The sequence below is a fragment of the Hippoglossus stenolepis genome, chromosome 22, assembly GCF_022539355.2.
Source record: "Hippoglossus stenolepis isolate QCI-W04-F060 chromosome 22, HSTE1.2, whole genome shotgun sequence".
In the NCBI taxonomy this organism is placed as follows: domain Eukaryota; kingdom Metazoa; phylum Chordata; class Actinopteri; order Pleuronectiformes; family Pleuronectidae; genus Hippoglossus; species Hippoglossus stenolepis.
Window position 1 is genome coordinate 872,975 of NC_061504.1, and position 24,525 is coordinate 897,499.

Here is a 24,525-nt window from a genome sequence, read left to right on the forward strand (position 1 = left end):
TTTTCATTTCTAATACGCGCTGAGCCTTTTCAGCCGGCCTGTCATTGACGCAGCTCCGTCAGTACACACACTGCTGCAGGATTCCCAGCTCAGACCCTTTTCACAGAAGAAGGCATTAACAACATACAAAATGTCCTCTCCGGTTGTTTTGCACTCCAAACTCTAACAGAAAAGTACATGTTCACAAATGTCATCAGTATCAATGTATCTGACGCAAGCAATAAGCTGTGCCTTCCAACTGACATCTGTCGATTCATCCAGCTGGACTAAAAATGCTTCACCAAGTATGTCCACAATTTGATCAACAATGTCTGTTCCCATCGTATCTATTCTGCGGCAAACGGTGTCCTCTGACAAAGGCACAGTTTTGAATTTATCTGCTGCGTTTTTGTCCAGCATAGTATCGGCCAATACAACAGCGGCTAGAGGTAACAGGCCCTCAGCTATGGTGAATGGCTTTGTGGTTTTAGCCATGAGCAATTACATTTACATTTTTATTGAACTTATAATTATCTTATGAAAGATGTGATTTTCTTCTCTGATTTCTAACATTTAAAAAATAATCTCGAGTACCCCCTCCAGTACTCCAAAGTACCCCTAGGGGTACTTGTACCCCTATTTGAGAATCACTGATCTATTGTGTGTAGTCTGTTATAAATAAAGTTGTATTTTTTTAGAAAGCTGCATGAAAGTGGGATCTTATTTTCTCTACAGTCCGTGCTCTCCTTTCCTAACCCCTTACAGACTCTTCTTCACATCTTTCCTTGAACTTGTGACGTTTTTCCATCAGGGTCAAGGAACAGTGGTTAGGAAAGGAGATTATTTTGACTTTCCAACCTAGCACTAGAAAATAGACACACAAAGAGACACTGGAGACAAAACGAGTCACACTGGAGTAATTATATTTTGGATATAAAAAGACAAAAAGATTAAATCAAGAAAGATGCTGAAAATCGTTGATGGTGGCAGCCTTAGTTTGAATAACTGTGAACCATAAGCCAAAAGCTCACCAAGTTGGAGTTAGGGGTGTTAGCAACACAGACATCAGGCCATATGGAGTCAGTTTAGTGGAAGCTTATCAGTGTCACACACACCACACACACACACACACACACACACAGAGAGAGAGAGAGAGAGACACAGTTTCACTCTCAGTAACCAACACTCAAGAACACAATGCACTGTGTGATTCATGATAAACATCCTTCACATATTTTCAGGATCTTTATAAAAAACGTCACAGCTCACTGTCAACACTCTCTCACACACAGAGAGAGAGAGAGAGAGAGAGAGAGAGAGAGAGAGAGAGATCGATCACTCTTCTGAACTTTGTACCAGAGCTTGAGTAACATAGTCAGAAGCTACCAGTCGGAGTGCAATTTGATATTTCAGCAACTCATAGCATGCAACCACATCCAGAGAGTAAAGCTTGGGCTGTACGGGAGCCAAACTCAGCCAGTGAGTATCTGTTGTATCTGGTGACGTGCTGCAACACCACAGCTGTAGTGGCAGCTGACTGATGCCGTCCTCGAGGAGACACTGGGAGAAGGGCCTCTGCTTTGTGCAGGGCGACTGAACCCTTTGCATAAACACAACAAAGGGCAATCCTATGAGAGCTGCCGTTTTCAATCTGAGGTCAAACTTCTGGCAAAAAAAAAAAACATTTCTTCCTCAACCCAGCCTTTTATCAGCAAGCACCAAAGAGCACATCAAACTGGTGAATGAAAAGTACAGGGGGATTCTGTCTCCATGGTTCACGGAGCAGAATGTGGCTCAGTCTCCTGCAAGAGACTGCGTTGTTTATCCTCTCGAACCCATGGTGTATTTGGAGAATAGACTACAGAACAGTTCGTATCATTTGGACAGCTACAGAGCACTGGACACTTTAATCTGATTAGGATGCTGGTAGAAGCCCATCTGCCTTTAGTGACAGCAGTTCACTGACCCCCCCCAGACTGACAACGAGCCTGTATAGAATAACTTTCCATTATCTTCTTCCTTTTATATGAGAATGTCTCTTAAAATGTCCCTCTGTGCTCAATGTGCATGTATGAGACACCCCCAAATAACAAGCATCCCTAGATGTGTCGGGCTGGAGAGAGGGTGAGATGTAAAGGTTTTCAAATCCGGTGACATGGCATCAAGTGAAAAGCTCGTACCTGTTAACTCGTCCGGCTCCAGTCCCGTTTCTGTGTCTATCCCACAAACAGCGAAGTAGTGGGCGAAGCGACAGGGCACCGCGCCGGACGCCGCGGGGCTCGCGCTCATCTCGGTGCTGTCCGCTTCTACCGCTCACAAACACATCTCCGGAGGATGGACACGTGGGACACTGCTACGGTCCTCCAAACTGCTCTCCTAAACCGATTCCCCGCTGTGCTTAAAAGGTTCGGGAATAAGCCGACATTTCTTTTTGCGAGCTGTTCTGGAAACAGTGGTCTTTCCTTCGTCTTTCCGCCCGTGTAAGCGAATCTTCCCGACTCACGCTGACAAAGCCGAAGGCAAGAGAGCTCCGCCCTGCGCCGGGAGGAGCCGCCCGGCGCCGGGCGGGATTTTTCAAATCAGCGTCCCCCCCCATTCACTTCGATCCGTGCCAGTCTGTTGCAACGGTGGGAATCACAGCTCTTTAAAGCAGAGGTCTTCAACAGGGGGTCCGCGAAAATGTTTTGGTTGATTAGACAAATATATTTTTAATTAAAAAAAAAAATTCCAACCAATTTTATTTCCACAAATTTAAACGTCTTTAAATACACATTAACATGAATCCAACATATTGTAGCGAACGGATACATGGAGGCAGAAGACGTTATCTTTCAGTCAGCAATGCACACATTCAGCGACACACAGGAGCTCTCTCAAGCTGGGCACCGGTTCACTCACAGCACCAGACTAGCCTAGACCTGTTCCTCCAAGCCCCTGTACACAAAGAGGAGGACCTCTTCAAATTGTGTATAAAACACAATTTTATACAATATATATAGTAGGGGTCCCTGCTCCATCTCTCCATCAGTTTGGGGGTCCTTGGCCTGAAAACCCCCTGCTTTAAAGGAACCACCTTCAGCTGATGTTCTACTGGGTGTTTTTCTATTTGTCTCTCTGGGATTTGCAGCCTTATATGATTCATTTCCAAGTCAGATTTTTACATGTATTTCCAGCTTGTACAGCTGCTTCCTTCACCAGAGCTATTGGAACACCAGAACAAAATTTCAAGTTTCAAGTTTCATTTCTTAGTTTCATTGTAACTTACTGTATCAACTGAGAGATCAGCTGTGCTGTGGACATGGGTGTGCTCTCTCCCTTAATGTAATGATCAGTATTGCTTTGTGGAAAAAATGGTGCTAGTTTTTATTATTGTACAGGTGCTGTTTATTAAGTGTAAACCTCTATAGGCCTCTGAATTGTCCCTCTCTGGCAGCACGGTGGTTCACACTGCTGCTCACAGCGCATTGCTACCTGACAACACAAAGTTTCTCTGTTGGAATCTCAGTTTAGCTGTCTGCGGGTTGTATGTTCTCCCCCGTGTTTGCATAGGTTTTCTCTCGGTACTCAGGTTTCTTCCAAAAAAACCATGCAGATAGGGGATTAAGTTGATTGACTGTGAGTGTAGTCACTGAGTGTAAATGGGTGAATGTCTTTATATGTCGGCCCTGTGACGGACTAGCCAGGGTGTATCACACACCTCACCCAATGTCAGCGGGGATTGACCCCAGCTCCCCCACGACCCTGAAGTGGATAAGTTGTGTAGATAATGCATGGATGGATTTTCGCTATCTGGTGCAAAAGTGTCGTCCTCGTCTTCCTGTAATATACATTCACAATTGCAGTGAACACAAACACGTTATGAAAAATCATTTGCATACATTTTTTATTATTTCTGGTCACCTCACATAGCAATACCAGTCATTTTGTAGACAGGTCTTCAATAAAATTACTTTGGCTGTAAAATGACTGAAAAATCCACTGTGGTCAACAGATAAAATGTCATCCATCAGTACCTTTGAATATGAAGAGAGACCTGTTATTATCATCAGATAACATTTTATTTAAGGTTCAGCAAATCAAGAACGTTTATTTTGTAGCTAGCTGTGTTGTTATTAAACAAAGAAATTAATGTTGTCATCGCCTTCTATTTGCTACAGCTAGCAGTGCAGATCCCAAAGTATCCACTAGATGGCAACATAAGACGAGGATTGTTCCTTAGGCTACATATTTTCAGTATGTGTGGACAATTACAAGTACTTTTTTTTAGGTACTTGTACTTTACCTGATAATTTCCATTTCATGCTACTTTATACTTCTACTACAATACATCTCAGAGGATACTTTTTACTTTTTACTTCATTTGATAACTTACTTAATATACTAGTTACTTTTCAGATTCAGATTTTATAAAGAAACTGTGAATAACCGTCAATCAATTTTTCATGAATCACAAATTAAGCTTAAGAAGGTGTGACATCCTCTGCCCTAAAGCCTCAGCAAGAGTAAGGAACTACCAAAAAAAAAACTATTCACAAGGAAAGATTTTTAGAAACCTCAGAGAGATCCAGATGAGAGGGATTCCTCTACCAGGATGGACAGAAGTGAAATAACAATATTTACAACATTGATGAGGAAAGACAGTGTCTAACATTAATGGTGAGGTTAATCAATCAAAAGTATTTGTACATAAGAAAATGTCTGAGAGAGATAAAGGGAACAGTAATTAAAATTGTCATCATAGAGGTATTGCCATTATTAATAGTATATGTGAGTAGGGATATTGTATATCTAAGCAATCTATTTGTGATCATAATCCTATGTCAGCTGCTAGCAGAATCACGATCCACCATCACGATCCATCAACACGATGCACGATATTGGCAGCAGCAGCGATCCTGGATCTGCAAATGATAAAGCACAAGGACTCTGGGGAAGAATTCAAGTCAGTAATATGTCTTGTTGAGACATTAATGCGATGAGGAGAGGAAAGAGAAGGTCCATGTGTCATGTGTCCTAACTTAGAGCAGGTCCAAAAACTGAACCAGCTCTAATTAGAAGCTTTATTAAAAAAGCATTGAAGATTAGATTTTGACAGCAAAGAGTTAATCAACCTAGAGGTCTGGTTTACTCTCAGAGTTCCTTAGCCCTGCTTTCTGAAACAGGGCCCTAGAAATGCAGCTGAATCATCAGAAAAGATGTAGACTGTTTTCTGAGTTCAACATACCCAGGATATTTCTCCGATATCCGGCTGAACTCAATCCAACAAACTCAATCAGGCTTAATGGTCACACAACGTTTGTTGTCAACTCAGTAAGTCTACCCAGTACTTTAGATATGAGCTTTTGCGTGTAAAAGGGGCGGTGTTTACTGCATATGACCAATCACGGACATAGACAAGTGTAGTGGCAGCAGAGCCGCATATTTCACAACGAGTAGCAAACTACTACATTAAAAAAGTATAAGGAGTACAATCACATTAACCAGGAAAAAAAAACACAGCTGCAAAGTCGCTGTGTGAATGCTTATAAGTCAATGTTTGATTGGTAAAACTGTTATTAGGGCAAGAATAGATCTGACTATAATTTCGTTTGTGTTTCCATTACATTAATGTGTATTTTACATGTATTCTCATTGTGTGTATGACAGTTTTAATCTTCTTTTTTCACAGGCAACCCAGGTGGGTTCAAGCGCACCTGGGAGCAAATCAAAAATAAACATATACCGCAAAGCAGTAAGTAGGCTGATTGTCATATCTTTTGAATTTTTTTCAATTTCTACTGTATATTGATATCAGTATACAAATGAGGTTTTGAACCCTACCCTAAATACCCTCCTCAGAGACCCTCTAACAATCCATGGGATCCATGGTGATCACTGATTCTTGAGAAGTGGGACAAAACAGGATCCAATATTGAAAAAATAAAACCTTAAGCTCAGACAAATTAAACTAAATGTATGTATCTACCATATACTAGGCTACTGAGCTATATGCTTTGATACAACCTCCCATCTTTTTTCTTTTTTAACAAAATTGTGCTTATTTTGTGTCAACACCATCAGACACCAAAGTATTTTTAAGATTTAAAAACACATTTACATGTTAAGAGACAGATTATATTTTCACATTGAACAACAAATACAAAAAAAAAGAGAAATATTTTAAAAACATTTTATTCACATTTAAGTGTGTGTTTAATTTCGACTTTGGATTCCTTTGGCCTCAGCGTTTTGTATCTCAGAGTAAATTGCCTCATTTTGTTATTTCTTCTTTTCCTCTGTTCTCTTTCAGTCAAATCCTTTATTTGCTATATTTGTCCTTCCCTAACTCTCTGTCTCCATCTCCGTCTCTCCTGTCTTAGAAATTCTTCTTTTAATTCTGGCTGTGTACTGATTTTCTCTGTCCGCTTTGTGATACTCTCTGTACCTCATTTTCCTTTACTAGAGAGGGAGTGTGTCTATGTACCTTCACAATTATGTGTGTGTAAGCCCTATGTTCCCTCAACCCTGATAGAGCAGATGACTATCTATTCACAAAAGCAATAAAAAAGCTGAAAATGCTGATGCCATATATTTTGTATTTATATATTATTAGACAAACTAAGTCTATTTCTATGTTTCCCAAAATGTGCCTGGGTGACCTCTGTTCCTCCAAACTGTGTTCGGCCTCCAGAGCGTTTCCCATGATGCTTCATGTTTCATACATCAGCTTTTTTACTACATTCCAACATAACCTTTCATCATAAATCATAAATGTAATAAAACTTAGTAGAGATGGATTTCTTCTTTGCTGTTTAAACATGTTTCATATTTCATTCATAGTGATAACACTGAAATAGTTTAAGCAACAGTATGTGTACAGTGGTTTTCTGTACATTTGTTGTAGCATTATGACGAATATACACTTGCGTAGCACCAGCTAGGATGATCAGGCAATATGAAATAAATGAACCATGTGGATTTATAGCCACCTGGCCAGAGGAGGAGGAAAGACAGCAAACACTGACAAAGGACCAGACTGAAGCTATGCAGGTCAGTATTTATATTTGATTATATTCCTAAGTGGTCTTCATGGTTCAACCCAACAAAACACACAGGGCTGATTATACCGCAGCCTTGTGTTTACGTCTTAGTGAGTAATGTTACTGTACGTACACGTCATTCATTAACTATAAAACGTAAGAGACACCACTGGATGAATACTATATAGGGATAGTATGTTACAGGAAGTTTGTGTCATGTAAATGTAGCATTGGTTTAGATATGTGGGGTAAAAAAACATTTACAGCCTACAATCCCTAATCACTACATTATCATGTCGTCCAAGCAATATTGTGCTAATAATAAAGCCTTATCTGTGTTTTTTTTATTCTTCAGAGACTTATAGCTTCAAGGTTCTGGGACATTAATGACACAGGAAGACATCTTTACAATGTACAAAAACATGTTGGTATGGGCAGGAGGCTGGATAGAAACACAATTGAAGTCTTTTCCCGTCTCAGGATAGGACAAACAGGACCCAATCTTTCACTTTATAAAAAAGGTAAACAGAGCACTGGGAAATGCTCACTCTGTTTTCATCTTGAATCTGATGAGCATGCACTACTGGACAGTAAGGATATGAGAAGGAGAGAAAGGAATTGGCATCTGCATTAAAGATAGAAAAACTAAATGCCACTGTATCTAACCTACTTGGAGAGTATATAAACACCTCACTAGGTATCTGAAAAAAACTGGTTGAATAATAAGTATATATATATATATATATATATATATATATATATATATATATTATATACTTATATATATATATATATATATTGCAGTGTAATTTCGTTTTATTTTGTTTTACTGCCAATCTAATGTTCCACACTCCAGTCCGGTAGGTGGCGGTAATGCAGCTATAAGCTTGTTTGTCCAACCGCCAGTAAAATCAGAAGAAGAAGTGCTGGATCGTGTGTCACACTCTCCTTCTTCCGGGTCTTCCTGATCTTACTCCACGTGAATCATGTCAGCAGAGCAGATCGCGATGGATGGAGACGTGGACGAGCACTTCTCGTCATTTCTGGCCCTTCATACCGGAGCCCTTAGGGCCTCAGGAATCCCCCACATCTACTGGAAGAGCCTGCATCAAAAAATTACAAACGAGGTTTGTGTTCTTCCTCTCCTGTTAAATCATCACAACTACAGGCAGGGTGTGGGGTCTTTCCTAGTAGACATCCATAACATGTCAAACACCTGCAACTAAACGCCAAAGTCCCTCTGGCAAACTCTGCAGGAAATAATGCACCAATCAGAAATTGAAGACATTGAGCGTTCTAGTCGGTTCACATGATCTTTGGTTGTATGCGAAGTGGAAGAACCTTACAGGCTGAGGAACCAGGAAGTTTGATGACAAGTTATAAAACAAATGATGCTTTGGGAAGTGGGATGTATGTGCAGGGTTGGAGAGTGGACTTAACAGGACTTTAAAATGGTTAAATCAGCCCCATTAGCGGCGTGTGCTAGTGGCAGCACACAACCAAACCTTAAAATATTAAGTTTCTCCAATGGAGTTTGGTGATGCCATAAAAAATGGACTCATTGTGTTTATATTCATAGATTTACGATGCTGGGGAGGTCTTCGGTATCATGCAAATCCAACAAGAAGATGACGAGGAAGACGAGGAGGAAAATGGAAACAACGAGGAGAAGAGGAAGGACAATCCCATACCAATGATCCGCAGTAAAGTGGTTGTGACCAGGGCCAGTGGGCTGGAAGCTTCAGAACCGACCAGGTGAGGGCGCCCCATGACGTCAATATCCCTCTTAATATCCCTATATTATGTCGAATTTACACAAATGTGTAAATTGTTATGAGATTCTGCAATGTCTACATGTGTTTAGTCACAAACTTGTTCCATGGGTCTCATTTGGAACATAACATAAGCATTTCACTAGTTTTGTAATAGACACTATATAATATTCCTGATACCATATTACTATCTCTCAACTGTACAATGTAGAGAGTGTTTGTCTGTGACCAGTGTCGTGTTCTTTTGTCCCGAGGTATGAGAAGAGCCGGTCTCGGTTTGGTTCAACAAGTATTTATTTAGAAGCAATGAAAAGCTACAACATAGCTATGGGCACGCAACGCACAGCCCCGGCCGTCTAATAGCACGGGGTAGTCTAGAGTCGCGCCGAACGGACGGCGGGTGCAATATTTATAATGAGGGGGAGTCACCGTGGTTTGGACCTTGGCTCTCCCTTGCTGGTGCGCAGGCGTGGTCCCAGCCTATTGGCACTGGAATCCGCGAATGATGAGGAGCCGCTCCCAGGTTCGCCCCTCCTCTGACAGTAGCTGGGAAAATCTTCACATTCTGACAGTGTTTGGTTTCATGTTTCACAGACAGGCCTTCAGCTGAAGCCTTGTGGGTCGTCAGTATTTTTGCAGATATGGTGTTGTTGTTCATTGGAGTGAGAAACCTTGTTCCTGCGTTATCGGCTGTATGTTCTGTGTGCGTAAGCGTGCGCATTTTCTAGACAAAACAACACCTTTCCTATCTGTCCTATCTGACCTAGTGGCAGCTGCTTGAATTCTTTCTAAGGGTAGGTCACAGTTTCTTAATGAGCACAGTGCATTCATGTATGTGTGATGTTGAAAAAAGCTAATGGAGTTTAGGCTGTAATATAGTAAGTTAGGCATGAGAACAAGTTAAAGTACAGTGTATTGTATGCCACAGATGTGCAGTCTCCACAACAGGCATTATCAGACAGGTGCGAGACTGAACTGCGATGTGACGCACACACACACACTAACCAACTTCAAGATTAAAACCAGCCAGCAACGGCTACTAACAGTCACTATGTGAAGGCCACACATTCTCCACATATTCAGCCCAAACTGCCCCTGCCCCCACCCCTGTCTAACATACTGCATTTGTTTAGAGTTCAGTTTCATTGCCATCTTCACAGACACACACACAAAGAAAAACATAGATTTTAGTCTGAACACCAGGTGCACCTAGCCTGGCAATGGCTAGTGTCTCAAATGTAATACTGTTTACCCACACACACTACTTCATGCAGGTTGGGGCCTACAATTTAAGATTATAAATCAGAATACAAGAGATTATCTATGTAATCATGAATGATAATAAGCTTTACTAGTTGTGTCTGTGTATATATGTGTATATATATATATATATATATATCAGGGCTGCACGATATTAGGAAAACATGCGATATGTGATTACCTTGTTGAATATCACGATGACGATATGACTTGCGATAAATAAACATAAACAGTCCCTGGCTTCGGACACAGAGACCACGGACAGCTTCACAGCCCGAGGGAGAAGGCAGGCGCACAACCCGGCCACAGTTCCGGGGGAGACACGATGAAGATCAAGAGGGGAGACTCCAGCAGAACAACATGAGGGAGGTCTGGTGTGGAATGAAGACCATCACCGGCTTCAGACCAGCTAGCGGAAGAGGAGCTGAGGGCAGCTTGGACATGGCCAATGAATTTAATCTATCTTTTAACAGATTTGATACAGCGGCCCCTGCCCCCAACTCTTCTGCGGTCTGTCTCCAAACACCACTCCTCGCCCCTCCCCCTGACTGTCCCCCAAATTGCTGTGAGGGTCCCCCTCCCCCTCCTCCTTACACCTCCTCTGGCTCACAAGCTGACTGTCTTCTTCCTGACGACTCCAAGCCTCCTCCTCCCCAGCCTGCATCCTCTAAAGTTTCCTTCACACCTCACCATGTTAGAAGAGAGCTGAGGAAACTCCACCCAGGCAAGGCTGCGGGCCCCGATGGTGGCAGCCCCAAGGCGCTCAAAGCCTGTGTCTCCCAGCTCTGTGGAGTGCTTCACCGTGTCTTCAACATGAGCTTGAGTCTTCAGAGGGTCCCTGTGCTGTTTACATAAACAGCGAGTTTAAGGAATTATGGGCACTTGAAAATGAACTTTAATCCTGAGCTTCTATCTTCTTCCAGTGTTTTCTTGGTGGACCATGCATGGACGTACCGTGTGGATCACACTCGTCAGCAGCTGGAGCAGATCCCGGGCCTGCTGTCGAGAATGGCTGATCTCATGGGGGTGGACTTCCATGGTGAGGTCCCCGACCCGGACACGGTGGAGGACGTGATGGAGAGCATGTGGAAGTACAACCAGACTTATCACCTCTCTCAGGGGGTATGTTCAGAAAAAGTTTCCACTCGGCCACGGGCCTGTACTATGAAGCAAGTTCAACATACTCAAAGTATCCCTTCGTCACCCCCCGTCACTTTACCTAACTTCAGCCGTCCTGGTTACCTACAGAGTTTGTTTTCAACTATCCCAGTTAGCTTTGGGGTTTCTTATCCAGCTTTGAACACATTCAGGTGACAAAAGCGGAGACGTTTATTGTAAGTGACATGGTCAGAACCATGAATACAGTTCTTATTGTGATATGAGAAGCAAATACAGATTCAGTCAGTAAAGAGAATATCTAAAAGTCATATACAACGAAGTCAAACGTAAATGATGATCACATCACCATAAAAGACAAACACTTTTTTCGTGTGAACAAACTACTATGAACATGGGCCAGGAAATCTTTGTGGTCATTGAACACTTGTTCTCTCCTAATCCTTCCATTCACGTAGTCCTTAAGCAATGACACAGCAGGATTTAAAGCTAAATGATAAAATGTCTGTTTAAAGCGCTTTACTCTTTATAGACGTTTAGAGTTTACCCAGAGTTGGCCTTTCACACATGCACAACACAGTGGGTGGTTTTCTGCACAGACAAGTTCACAACAGCAACAAATCCTCCTCATTATTCAGGCGCGAGGTGGAGCCGCCGGGTGCAGCAGACAGACGGAATAACTGCTGCGTAGATCACGTGATTTTCTTGACAACACCCAGACACCGTCGTCAGTTGTTATCACCACAAACTCTCTTGACATCTTCGTCTGATTCTTCTACGTGTATGACAGCGCTTTTTCACGAAGAGATATTTGTTTTCTTTTTCCTTTTTAAATGTTTGTGTCTGTCCGTGTTAGAAGCGTCATCAACCTTTCTACAGGCTTTATACTAGGAGGTTAGGTGGAGAAAGTCCCCAGAAACTGCGGAGCGTCTCCCTCGGACATTTGCGTTGACACATGAAAATACTGAGGGACTGCAGTGCATGTTTGAAAATAGTTTATGACTGTGAATGCGTGAATAGAAAAAAACTTTGAGCTGTGAGTAGTTTCACATTCATACAGTGCATCTATGTGCAGCATCATATATCACCCATACGGTGCCAGCACAGCTGTCAGGGGCAGTTTGGGGTTCAGTATGTTGCCCAAGTACACGTAGGGTTGGGGGATTGCGGAGACTGGGATTAAACTGTCAATCTTCTGGTTCATGGAAGACCCGCTCTACCTCCTGAGCCCGCCCACATTTTAACTGCCATAGTTAATTTTGAGATATTGTTTGTTTATATGTATTTGATTTATTGCCATGAATATTATATTGTTTCTATTGATTTATTTGGTGCTGATGACGTTAAGTACGAACTGCTTTAAAATCAATATCGCAAACGGACACTTTAAGGTGCCGCAATTCTTGCTTGCTTAGAAGACATGGGAAACAGTGCAGTTCAAATGCTGCTTACAGGTTTTCATAGCTAAAGCTGAGGTTACATTGCCCGTTTTTAGATTTAGCATTTTCAAGTGGACTCATTCCCTCTTGGTTGTGTGCAGCCAGCGGGGTATGTTTGTTTACGCTTGTTTGTCGTGTATTGTGATTCGCTTTCTACGTTGTGTATGTTATGAATTGTGTTTTTATGCATTGTCATACTGTTATTGAACAGTTCAACAGTGGATTTGAGGATGGGGAAGTGCAATAAATTGAAGAAGAGGAGTGATGCACATATTCACAGCAATTGGACTGGTTTCTTTTCACCTCGCCAAATTGATCACCACAATCAGTGATATCTTAACCTCCACCCTGGAATATAATTTGGAATGGAAATGTGACCGGTGACTAGTTTATTTATTTAAGTGGTATCCAGTGCGCCTGGAAGTGGACTCATGTTCAGTTATTTCATGATTTCAAACAAAAAATAGGCTATATGAAAACTGAAGTCATAATTGCGTATACAGGCACTGTGTTTGAAGATATTGGTAAAAACTATTTTGTGCTTGGTTCTGCAACTCTGCTATTTGAATCTGTCTGAGCGTAATTTGCTTAAAGTTGGCAAATTTTTTTGTAATTGAAGGATGCTTATGGAACAGTTATGCCTCACAAGCACTATTGCCTTTGCTGCTTGTGGGTTTGGGTATTTAACACACCCTCAACAATTAGGAGATCAAATGACAGGATTCGTTGCTATATTCTGTTGATTTAAGTTTCCTCTCACATCTTCCTCTATCTCTGAACCCATCGGCTATCGTCTGATGACTAATTAGACTATGTTCACACTGCAAGCATTAGTGCTCAATTATAAAATATTTTTGATGTAGCTGTTCACATTATCTTTTAAAAATGTGGCCATAACCAACTCCAATATGAATTAGTCGTGGCCCTGATGTGACCAGCATATGCAGAACAACAAGACCGTGTATGGAAGTAAACAAGGAGAAAAAGTCTGTAATAAACATGGTTATTGTGCAGTGGAAGCAGGCGAATGTGGAAGCAGTTGACGAGTAGGAGAAGAATGAAGAGAAAGACAGTTGAAATTGTAATTATGGCTTTTGTAAAGGCTGCTCTTCTGTACAGAGTTGTGTGTGGAGTCTGAGCCAGGAACGGTGGGATCGTTTCATGAATGGCTTCAATGAAACAGATTTCATCCAAAACTTCAAGATATCAAGGGGCTACCTTCTGTCAACGCCTCTCCAAAAAGACCTGCCCGCCCCTTTGCCTGCATAAAAAAAAAAGATCTGTATCTGATTTAGAACCACATATGAAAAGATCAGATTCCATGTGATTTGTGCTGTTCACACTGTCATTAAACAATCAGATCTGGGTCACATGGGGGGGGGAAATGAGATTCGGGCCACTTGGGCTTACTGTGTGAACGTAGTCTTAGTCTCTGGGGCAATGGCCATTATTTTTATGTAGACCGCGCATGTGAGGGCAAAGACTCCCTCTTTCTTTCTCCTTAAACTGTGTACATTCCGAATAGTTTCTTTTATCACATAAGTTGAACGTTTCTCCACACAAAAAACAGTGATACTTTTTGTAGGTATTTTAGGTCCAGGCTAATCTCTATTAACAGCTGTCTGCAAATGAATGCAGATTAATTAAAAAGCAGATTGCCAATGCATTTTGGTCAATGTGTTCTGCCTCATTTGCTCTCCACACTGACAACCAAAGCCTGCTCAAATGCGATAGGTCAACGGCTGAATTGGAAACTCCAGGGTCATGTGTGTTTACGCAATTTGCATTATTAGAGATCAGGCTGCTGTAGCTGATCCAGTAGAATAGAATGGTCAGTGGGATTCAGGTCTATAGCCACATGTTTCTGTACTGCATACTTAGTGACAGTTGTTGTCCTCTAATTACAGAGTCATGGATGATTACATATATGTTTTAAATGCGACTTCCACAGTGAGAAACCTATCAGTCTAGAGCTTGATTCTCATCTATTACTCAGGTCTTGAAAAATGGTTTCTTGAAAAGAGAAGGAACACTGATCAACATTCTTTCATTATTATTTTCATTATTATTATTGTGACCATATTAGTATGCGGATGTTATGGAGTCTATCTTTTTTGATTACTGTATTCTTTATTTTGAGGGCATTATTCTTTCATTTTATTTTCACATTTTGCTGTGCTTTGACCAAAAAGCCTACCCCCTCTCTCAAATAGCTCCTGATCAAGCATACATTTGCTCTGCTCCTTCTCTAACCTGTGTCTGTAAGCACAAACAAGCTGTTCCAATAAACCTCTCATCCCGCGCAACATTGCACAAAAGGATATGCTAAATGAATATAATGCAACCCTGAAGGCAGATTGAAATATAAAAGTTTGTGGACATAGTCATTGTGTCAGTTATCTCTCGGTCGTCACTCTTCTCCTTGTGTGTTCATGTGCAGTCAGCAGAGGAGAAGGTTCCTGTGTGGTACATCATGGATGAGTTTGGCTCCCAGGTACAGCACTCTGATCAGCCCAGCTGTGGCATGGCTCCCTTTTTCTACACACATGGCCAAGTTGCCTACACTGTCCTCTGGCCTCTGCAGGACCTGCAGGAAGGAGGTGAAATGTGATTTACTAGTCTGAAGTGCTTTGAGTGGTTGATAAGAATGGAAAAGTGCTATATAGATGCTGCCCATTTAGTCACAAGAAGGGAAGTGGTCACAAAGTAAAGTCTTGTGGCATCTGTATAAAAACTGTCTATTTGGTGACAATTATTTACAATGGCACACAAATGTGGAACTAACCACAAGAGGAAACCAGTTAAAGATTTATGTCTTTAGTAGGAACCAATTTAATGAGGCAACATTTCCACACAGCAGAATTGTATCATCTGTACCATCTTATTGTTTCCACAGATGAAGTAACCCGTGATTACACATACGGGGAGGCAAACCCCCTGGTGAGGCGATGCCGACTGTTACCATGGATCCCTACTGATCTAGAAGGGGTCAGCAGTGCCACTACTGAACCCCCGGACTCATACTATGAGGTGAAAACTATTGATGTGATTCAAGATCTTTACATTGTCATCATACAAAGAAATTGTGTGTCTGTATATATTTCTATACAGACACTATTTTCCATTTCAATCCCTTCCAAAGTTTTACGATTAATTAATTAATGTGCAGAATGTTTTTTAGGAAGTGTATGTGTGTTTTTGTTCATAGGTAAAATAATAACTGGAGTGTGATATGGAGTAGATTTTTTTTTAGATTTTTAAAAAATGTAATATATTCCTACTTTTAAGTCTTAACCGGCCTGTGTTTCTCTAGATGATTTCACGAGAAAACAAGGAGCAGCTTCCAGTGGAAATCCAACCCTACACTGTGCCCAAGGACAAAATCCTTAAGTAAGACTAAACTCTGTTGTTCTCCACTAGATATCTAAATGGATGCACAGATATTGTAAGCAAAATATGTAAGCAGCATATTTTTGTGAAGTGCAAATATGACAGTAATCCAGGTCCTCCATCATTAAATCAGTGGCATTATGTTGTAAAAGTGATGTGTTTAGAAAATGGGAAGCTCACAGATAGACATTATATTCATTCATAATGTTTGAGTTCCCCAAGAACCAAATGTTCTTTGCCGAACTGCAATATCTGTCAGTTGGTTCATGAACTTATCTTAGCAAATGTTGCCTGATTGCCATGGAATGTTTTTGCTGTAGTAAATCTAGTGTACATTCTGTAGCTAACATGGGAAATATATATAATACAGTGTTTTCCCTTTAATAGTAGGCCAATAATAACCACTGCCAGTACAAAAAGTATATATTTTTAATAATATAATGAAAAATAACCAGTTGTTTCCATGTCGGAAATTGATCTAAACACTCAATAAATGCAGACAAAAATGGGCACGTTTTGTTGTTTGGACCTAAATCACACAGGGATGCTGTAAATTAGTCCTTAGCATCCCAGGGTCTGTTTGTTTGTGAAGCACTTATTTATTATTATTATTATTATTATTATTATTATTATTATTATTATTATTATAATGTGAAGTACCCTTTTCAGTCAGACACACAATATGCTGCTTCATTTCTGATTGGCCCATCACTTTCTTTATTTCCTGCAAGTGCAATTGCAGTTGTATAGTAGATCTTTTTTAAGTTCAGTGAAGTAATTCACCTGGAGCACCTTACCTACCTTTTTATATGATTTACCACCAGTTGTACTTTCTATTCGTCTTTTGCATTTTCGGCCTTGTGTTCCATTTCTCAGTCTAATTTTTGAATTTCTTTATATCTTCTTCTGCTGCTTTACAGGGAACTGTAGGAACACCAGAAAGTAATTTACAGTTCAGGTTGCCTAGTTCCATTGTATTGTGACTCTCATAGAGTCAAGTTAGGCTGTGGACATGGGTGCAAGCTCTCCCTCATTGTAATTTCCATTGTTCTGTGATGCAAAAGGTGCCAAATGTATTTTTTTAACAAGACTGCTGTATCATCAACTGTTAAGATACTGTTTATAAAGTGTAAACATAAGTAGGCCTCTCTGGATCTGTGGCAGCTGACGAGGTGTTTACATCATCCTGTAATGAACATCAACGGGTTGTGCTCTGCACTAACACATTATGAATAGTTTCTGGAGTTGACAACTTACAACTGCATGGAAGTCTGTTAGAAGATTAAGATCATGCAGCGAAATTATAACTTCACCAAGGAATGTGCCCCACCTAATTTGAATCGTTTTCACAACAGTGTGTAGGCCACATCATAATCGTTCAAATACATACATAATAGTATAAAAGCATTTAAGTGATGCTTTCAAATAGACAATGTAAAATACTGGTGGTGTTGTAAAGGCAGAAATCTTTGCTCTTTTTTATCTGAGAACATTTTGCCATTTGTCACATTTTAATGTAGCAACTGAATGTTGTGTTAAGTAGGGTAAGCTAAACATCACAATGGTTAGTAATACAATAATATTGTATTTGGACTATATTTCTATATTTCAACTTCAGTTGCTGCTAAGAACATTTTATGCCTGTTGGGTTGCACCTTTTATATAAATTAAACATAAGCAACACACACACACACACACACACTTTGAGAAAACCTTTCATTTCTTTCTCTTCTATATGCTCATAATCTGCATTTTTACTCATTAATATATTTACAATTCCACTGGGAAGAAGTAGGTGGCTCAAATTTTTTTTCCATTGCTGCAGTGATGATGCAAACTCTGAGTTGAGTAAACTTATTTTAATAGCCTGTTCTAAAACCCAAAACTCTTGAGTTTTTTCGGTCAGGTTTTTAAAGCTGCTTTCTGAGACAGGACCCAGGACTGAGCTTCCCTTTTATTTGTATTTATGGGCTGCCATCCTGTAGCAGGGCTTTTTTCAGTTTTTGTAATCCATTATATTACAGTGTCTCTGTGTTCTTTCCTCTTGTGCCTGTTGTCCTACTGTCTTTCCTCATATTCCACCTGTTCTCTGCTTTGTTTCCAGAGTTTACACTGTAATGTCCCAAGTAAGAAACAACCTGACACATCCGCAGTTCCAGCTGACAGAAGAAGAGGAGGAAGCTGATATTATTTGGGGCTATGATCACATCAAAGATTTTAGGTCAGAAACCAAGTAACACGCACACAACATGCACACATACAGGCAAAGGCATTTCAATGGCATAAATACAAATTATATCCCATGTGAATTATCAGTTTGTGTGTGAAGAGGGACACACACTCCTGCAGACAGACGTTCCTCCCACAGATTAAGACGTAACGCTGTGTTTTAACTTCATTGTTGCAGAAGAATCAATCAATCCAATTTTATTTGTATGGCCCATATTCACAAATCACAATTTGTCTTATAGACGCCCTGTTTATCCAGGAACATAAATATGAATTCAGAAGGTTTTTATAAAGATCAGTTCACTTGTTGACCAGCGGAGTAATGTGCCTTAGTGCAGTGGAGCTGATTTAAGATAAGTTAAGTTAAGATAAAACTTTATAGAACAACACACCAGGGGAATTTCAGTTGTTACAGCAGCATGCACGCCAGAATGAGGCAGGCAATAGAATAAAGATTTTATTTAAAAAATGTATGTACATTATATACACCTTTTCACTGTAGTGGTTTGTATGAAATCTTATAAGTAAAGTGCAGTGGCACAGGATGATTGTACGAGCAAGTAAAATATGTTTCGTGCATTATAAAAAACGTTTGTACATTAGAAGAACATTGTACATAAAAAATTCTGGTTTTGTTTTATATCGCAGTATGTATTGATTTCGACTGATGTGAAAAAAAATTATCGCGATGAGATTTTTTTCCATACTGCCCAGCCCTACTTTGTCTCACTTTTACTCCCATATCCCTCTATAGAACACAATGACTTTTTTCAATCATTCATTTTTATTTAAAAAACATTTCTCTGACAGAAAACTGAGTGAGGAGAGACCGCATGTGATGCTCAACCAATTCCCCTGTGAGAACATCATTACTGTGAAGGACTGCCTGGCCGCTGTGGCCCGCAGAGTAAAAAGTGGAACCGGACCTGATTGGCTACCAGAGACCTTCAACCTCCAGACAGAACTTCCAAAGTTCATCAAGCATTATCAACTGAGACAAGAAAGGTTGTTGTTTTTTTTTGTATTAACCTAATGTGAACAAATGTGTAGAGTTCTTTGATATAACCAAAACATGTTGCCTTTGTACAAGTTGGTGGTCTGATCTAAGGGCTGGGCGGTATATTAACTTTTTACAGTACATTGATATATTTTCTAATGAGGTATAGGATTCAGTAGTACCATTTATAATGCTAAAAAGCTGTGCTCATGTTTGCATCTCTCTTGAAGAGAAGAGAGAATGACTGTTGGTCCATATCGCCCAGTCCTAGTCTGATCAGTGCTTAACAAGGTAGATGCTTGCCTGGCTACATGCAGGTACATTGTCTGGGTGTATCTTTCAGCGGTGAGGATAACCACTGGATCTGTAAGCCTTGGAACTTGGCCCGTGGACTGGACACACACATCACCAACAACCTGAACTACATCATCAGGCAGAGGGAGAGTACACCAAAGGTACCAACACACATACAGACACCATGAAGCCAATTAGCCTAAGACCTCACAATGCATCACAAATGCCTTCAGGTCATGAAAGTCCATTTGCAGCATTGCTTTTGTTTTAGCCTGGTTGTTTAACACCAGACAGTCCTGTTTCCAAGTCTGGGTCTGGTTGGATGTCTTCCCATCTGGCATTTGGTGTTTGTTACAGGATTGTAGGCTCAAATGACATTAATAAGTGATAGCCCGAAGTAATAAAACTTGATTTAATCAATCTCTTTAACACCCTCAAACAGTCCCATAACAGAGTTCATATCTCCGGCCCATGCCTACTTTTGGCTGTGATGTAGGGCAATTTCAACCTCTTTTTGGGGACATGTGTGTCTTTGGTGCAGATGGCGTTCACCTGAACAAAGCTGCCGCACGGTGCTCTCTTCTAACATTACGTACGTGTTCCTGTGTCCACTTGCTCATCACTTCAACGCACACCCATGTCCAGTGTTTAAAAACAAGAGTGGCTGACTTTTTTTGTCTGTTCTGTTTGACCCATCACAACTTAAACTCAGAAAGCAAGTCATCCAGCGTGCGAGATCATCATCAGCACCAGGGCCCAATGGCTGTGTAAGAACTTGATGTAGCTTCTCTGGACTCCGTTGAGAACAACGTGGCCCAAAGGAATAATTACATCATAAAAGGGCAGTGGCAGTCTTCATACCCAAAGAGCCAAACTCCAAGACCATCAGTCAGTTCAGGAGCATAGCTCTTCTGAATGTCGAGGGGAAGATGCTATTTGCAGTTATGGCAAGGAGGGTGTCCACCTATCTGATGAAGATTGGCTAAATTTATACCAGCTGCCAGAAGGGCCGGCAACCCAGGTTTCCCACGCTGTGTGGAACATGCCACCATGATTTGGGAACATAAGCATTCCTGCTCTGACCTGTAACATGAGTCCTAAACACAATGTTTCAATTGGAAAATGCATCATTACCGCATCAATTCTTCAGCAAGGTTTCTTTTCAAGAGTCAACAGTCGAACATATAAAGAGTTGTTCTCCTATTAACCCTAACTACACATTATCATACAAATATGATATATTTCAATGTATTTAGTAAATAGGCTGTGTCCTTTTCTTTACCAGGTTTATTATTTTTTTGTTTGTCCTGTTTTTCCAGGTAGTGTGCAAGTACCTTGAAGATCCGGTACTGTATAACAGGGAGGAGGTGGGAATGGTGAAGTTTGACATTCGCTACATGCTGATGCTGCGCTCTGTGCAGCCTCTGTGTCTTTATGTCTACGATGTCTTCTGGTTGCGTTTTGCTAACAGGTACAGTTTTGATGTACTTTAAAAATTGTTTTTTAATTCCCCCCCATTCATTTAAAGATATTTTTGAAGATATCATAGCAAGATATGTGATGATTGGACAAATTGTTTGAGTTACGAACTGTGATTTCTAATCTGTGCACTTTGCAATGATGTATTGGTTGATCGTGCCCATGTTTTTTATCTGATTTTGCTCATTTAAAATAGAAATGCGTATCCTGACGGTTACATATCAAGTCTGTACATCTTCATTAGCCTCATTAGTTGTGTGATAATCTGTGGGAAGAACTTCTCTCCTGTGTGTGTGTGTGTGTGTGTGTGTGTGTGTGTGTGTGTGTGTGTGTGTGTGTGTGTGTGTGTGTGTGTGTGTGTGTGTGTGTGTGTGTGTGTGTGTGTGTGTGTGTGTGTGTGTGTGCTTCTGTTGCTTTCCACACACAAACCACATTTTTTAAGTCATTTTAACCCTGATGTCCTGGCTGTGCATGTTACGTCTCGTGTTGTGTGTGTGGCAGGGGAATGAGTACACACAGTGTGTTTTTAAAAGTGTGCCTCATAAACAAACAAAGTTAAACGTCAAGTATTGTACGTGTCCTAGTAATTTCGGATTAGTGTTTATTGGTAAAGTAGAGGGCAGGTCAGCGGAGGAGTGTGGAGACAGCAGATTCAGACAGGGGACTCTGACACAGTGCAGGACGACGGGACCTTTTTATGTCAGTTTGTTTTCATCCTGAAGCAGCGGAGGAACACAATGAAAGTCGTGTTAAACATGAATCGATTATGTTCTGCCACTGCATCAATGCAGAGTCCCCCATGTCCGCATCACGATGCATCTAAGAATCTAGAAATTCCCACAACTCTACCATCTGCTAAATCTTTGTGTTTTCTTTTCTAGGCCTTTCCTCTTGGACCATTTTGATGATTACCAAAAGCACTTCACCGTTATGAACTATGCAGATGGTGTAGAGCTCAAGCAGGTATGCTTACATTTTTTTGCAATTTAGCTTATCCTTCTGTAAAAGCAGACTGCAATTACAAGAACTTCACTGACATCTATTTCATAGCTCTTTAGTCGGTTGGATCTGTATTTATGAACATGGTAATTGTGTGGTAATAAGTCATCACTGTTCTTCTGTTTGAAGGTGCACTATGACGAGTTCATCCCAGAGTTTGAGAAGCAGAACCCACAGTATCCATGGAAGGAGGTGCAAGTAAGTGTAAACATTTCACCCCTTTTCATTTGCACAAGATTCCAGGAACTTATTGAGGAATTAAGAACATCTTCTACTTTTCAACTACAGGAACCTGAGATCCAGTTTTAACTTCAGGGTTGTAATTCCTGCTTTTTAACAATTAAAGAGCTGTTACTGGCTCTGACTGCTACAGATATTAGAACTCTTAAAGAGATGACAATTTCTGCATCTATAAGTTCTGAGAGTTCAAATCTTATGTCAATGACCCAGTGTCTTAAGCCTCCCCCAGATTGTACACCACAGGCCTGATGGCTAGTAATCCTTGCAACCTTGTTTAAATTACACTTTTCTTTGCTCTTATCCTCTGCCTTCTATTTCTTTCTGTCACTACCTCTTGTAGGGAGAGTTGTTTAAAGCATTCAGGGAGCTTTTCCAGGCAGCCTCCTCTAGACCAGCTCCATATGGGATTGGCTCCTACCCATCGTCCCGGGCCATATATGCTGTAGACGTCATGCTGAAGTGGAGTACAGGAGATAATGGTGAGCATTTGCTCTATACTACATGGTGATGGAGAAGACTACACAACGGTCACTAAATTTAGAACTCATTCATTTGTTTCAATCGTAGAATGTATATAAAAAGGATTCAGTCCATGAGAGTAGCTGTTCTATGAGGTGATAGTGCGTGATAGTATTGAAAGCATACACGCACACACAGTATGCGCACCTGATGCACAGGAGGGACATGTGTGCCTGCAACTGCCGATGTTTATTGTGGCAATGTGTGTGCCAAATGATGCCTGTCTGCAGAGATTGGTAAAAACTGAATGGATGTTCTGATGGGCCACAGACATAGTGAGAGAGAGAGAGACACGCACACACACAAACACACAAACAGAAAACTGATACACACATATACACAGAGGCACTCACACATACAGACAGACAAATACACCCATATTTACACAATATCCGAAACACACACCACACACACGGGCGGCTGAGGGGGTAGAGCAGTCGTCCTCGTCCTCTAACCAGAAGGTCGGCAGTTTGATCCCAGTCTTCCCCATTCCACATGCTTAAGTGTCCTTGGGCAAGATACTGAACCCCAAAATTGCCCCTTCTCATAGAGAAAGTGCTGCACATAGATGCACTCTATGAATGTGTGTCTGAATGGCAATAACTATACTGTAAAGCACTTTGAGTGGTCATCAAGACTAGAAAAGCACTATATAAATACAGACCCTTTTACACAGTGTTGTCACCTGAGAATGTCTTTGTATAGGACCAGAAAATGTTGTATCGTGTGTTATCACCCTAATCATCAATTGTTTTTTTCTAATTTGTGTGTTTCTGGGGCAGGTGAGCGGATCATGCAGCCCCAGATCTTGGAGGTGAATTTCAGCCCAGACTGCACTCGAGCCTGCCTGTACCATCCATCCTTCTACAACCACATGTTCCAGACGCTGTTCCTGGATCAGCCCGAGCAGTGCCCAGTCACACAAGTCATATAATCAACTCACAATCAGTGCCAAGTGATGTGTTTGTCGTTTTGTTCTGTCTGTTTTTTTCAGACATACATACATATAGACATACATTTGTGTTTAAGTCGGTGCTTTTCCTTCTCTCTGTCATTTGCTCTGTAACTGGTTTATCTGATAAACAATTAATTTTCTCATTTTACCTTCTCCTTTCCCTCCTTTTGATTTTAAGAACTAATGAAAAAGGTTTGCTTTTCCAGCTCCATCCCTCATGAATCCAGTTGCCTTTTGTCTCATGCCAATTAAATGATCACAAAGTTATTTTGTTATAAACCCAGTTAGAAACCATACACTGCTGTACAAATGAGAAGCAATAAAATCATCAAGAGTTTTATCATAAATGATTCTGCTTGTTCCAAATACCTTTTCCATTCAAGCATATCATACGATACGAGTATTATTCGGCCACTTAAAGGGGAAAAGATAAAGAATATTATAATAATATTACAAGCAAAAAGTAAATTCTCCGAAGATAGTTTTAAATGGTAAATGGTCTGTATTTATATAGCTCTTCTCTAGTCACAGCAATATTTAAATCGGACTTTTCAATCAACCCTCGACCTATAGGACGTTATAGCTCATTTGAAAGCCTCAACCTTGTTTGTCCAATCTGGAAAACTGTTAAACTAGTCATTAAACATGGTCCAACAGTCAGTGCTTTTCACAGATAGTCATTGTCGTGGGTGATTTCAACAATAATTTAGATGTTGATCATTAGTTCTGCATTTAATTCACTAATAGACTTGTTTTATTTAACATGTAAATAAACCCACTCACTTTTGATCATGTTCATACATATGGCATAGAAATTGAAAAGGTAATATTTACCCCA

General features: G+C 40.6%; 2 protein-coding genes across 2 annotated transcripts in view; one reads left to right on the forward strand and one right to left on the reverse strand.

Moving 5' to 3' along the window:
* Positions 1-2,504, reverse strand: part of LOC118101663 (DENN domain-containing protein 5B) — a 53,892-nt gene extending 51,388 nt beyond the window's left edge. The window contains 1 exon segment of the mRNA XM_035147590.2: positions 2,160-2,504. Coding sequence (XP_035003481.2) covers positions 2,160-2,268 — 109 coding nt within the window. The 5' untranslated portion in view covers positions 2,269-2,504.
* A 5,422-nt stretch (positions 2,505-7,926) lies between these two features.
* On the forward strand, positions 7,927-24,034 carry ttll12 (tubulin tyrosine ligase-like family, member 12). Its single transcript, XM_035147826.2, has 14 exons — positions 7,927-8,125; positions 8,578-8,753; positions 10,954-11,152; positions 15,026-15,185; positions 15,482-15,615; positions 15,899-15,975; positions 18,080-18,196; positions 19,015-19,209; positions 19,545-19,656; positions 20,815-20,966; positions 21,856-21,937; positions 22,103-22,171; positions 22,554-22,692; positions 23,515-24,034. Exons 1-14 carry the CDS (start codon positions 7,985-7,987, stop codon positions 23,664-23,666), a joined length of 1,905 nt encoding a protein of 634 aa, XP_035003717.1. The 5' UTR covers positions 7,927-7,984; the 3' UTR covers positions 23,667-24,034.
* Positions 24,035-24,525: the final 491 nt, after the last annotated feature.

Coding starts and splice junctions, on each gene's coding strand:
- ttll12 (XM_035147826.2), top strand. CDS start 7,985: ATGTCAGCAGAGCAGATCGCGATGGATGGAGACGTGGACGAGCACTTC. Junction 22,172..22,553: donor ATCCATGGAAGGAGGTGCAA/GTAAGTGTAAAC, acceptor TACCTCTTGTAG/GGAGAGTTGTTTAAAGCATT. Junction 22,693..23,514: donor GTGGAGTACAGGAGATAATG/GTGAGCATTTGC, acceptor TTTCTGGGGCAG/GTGAGCGGATCATGCAGCCC.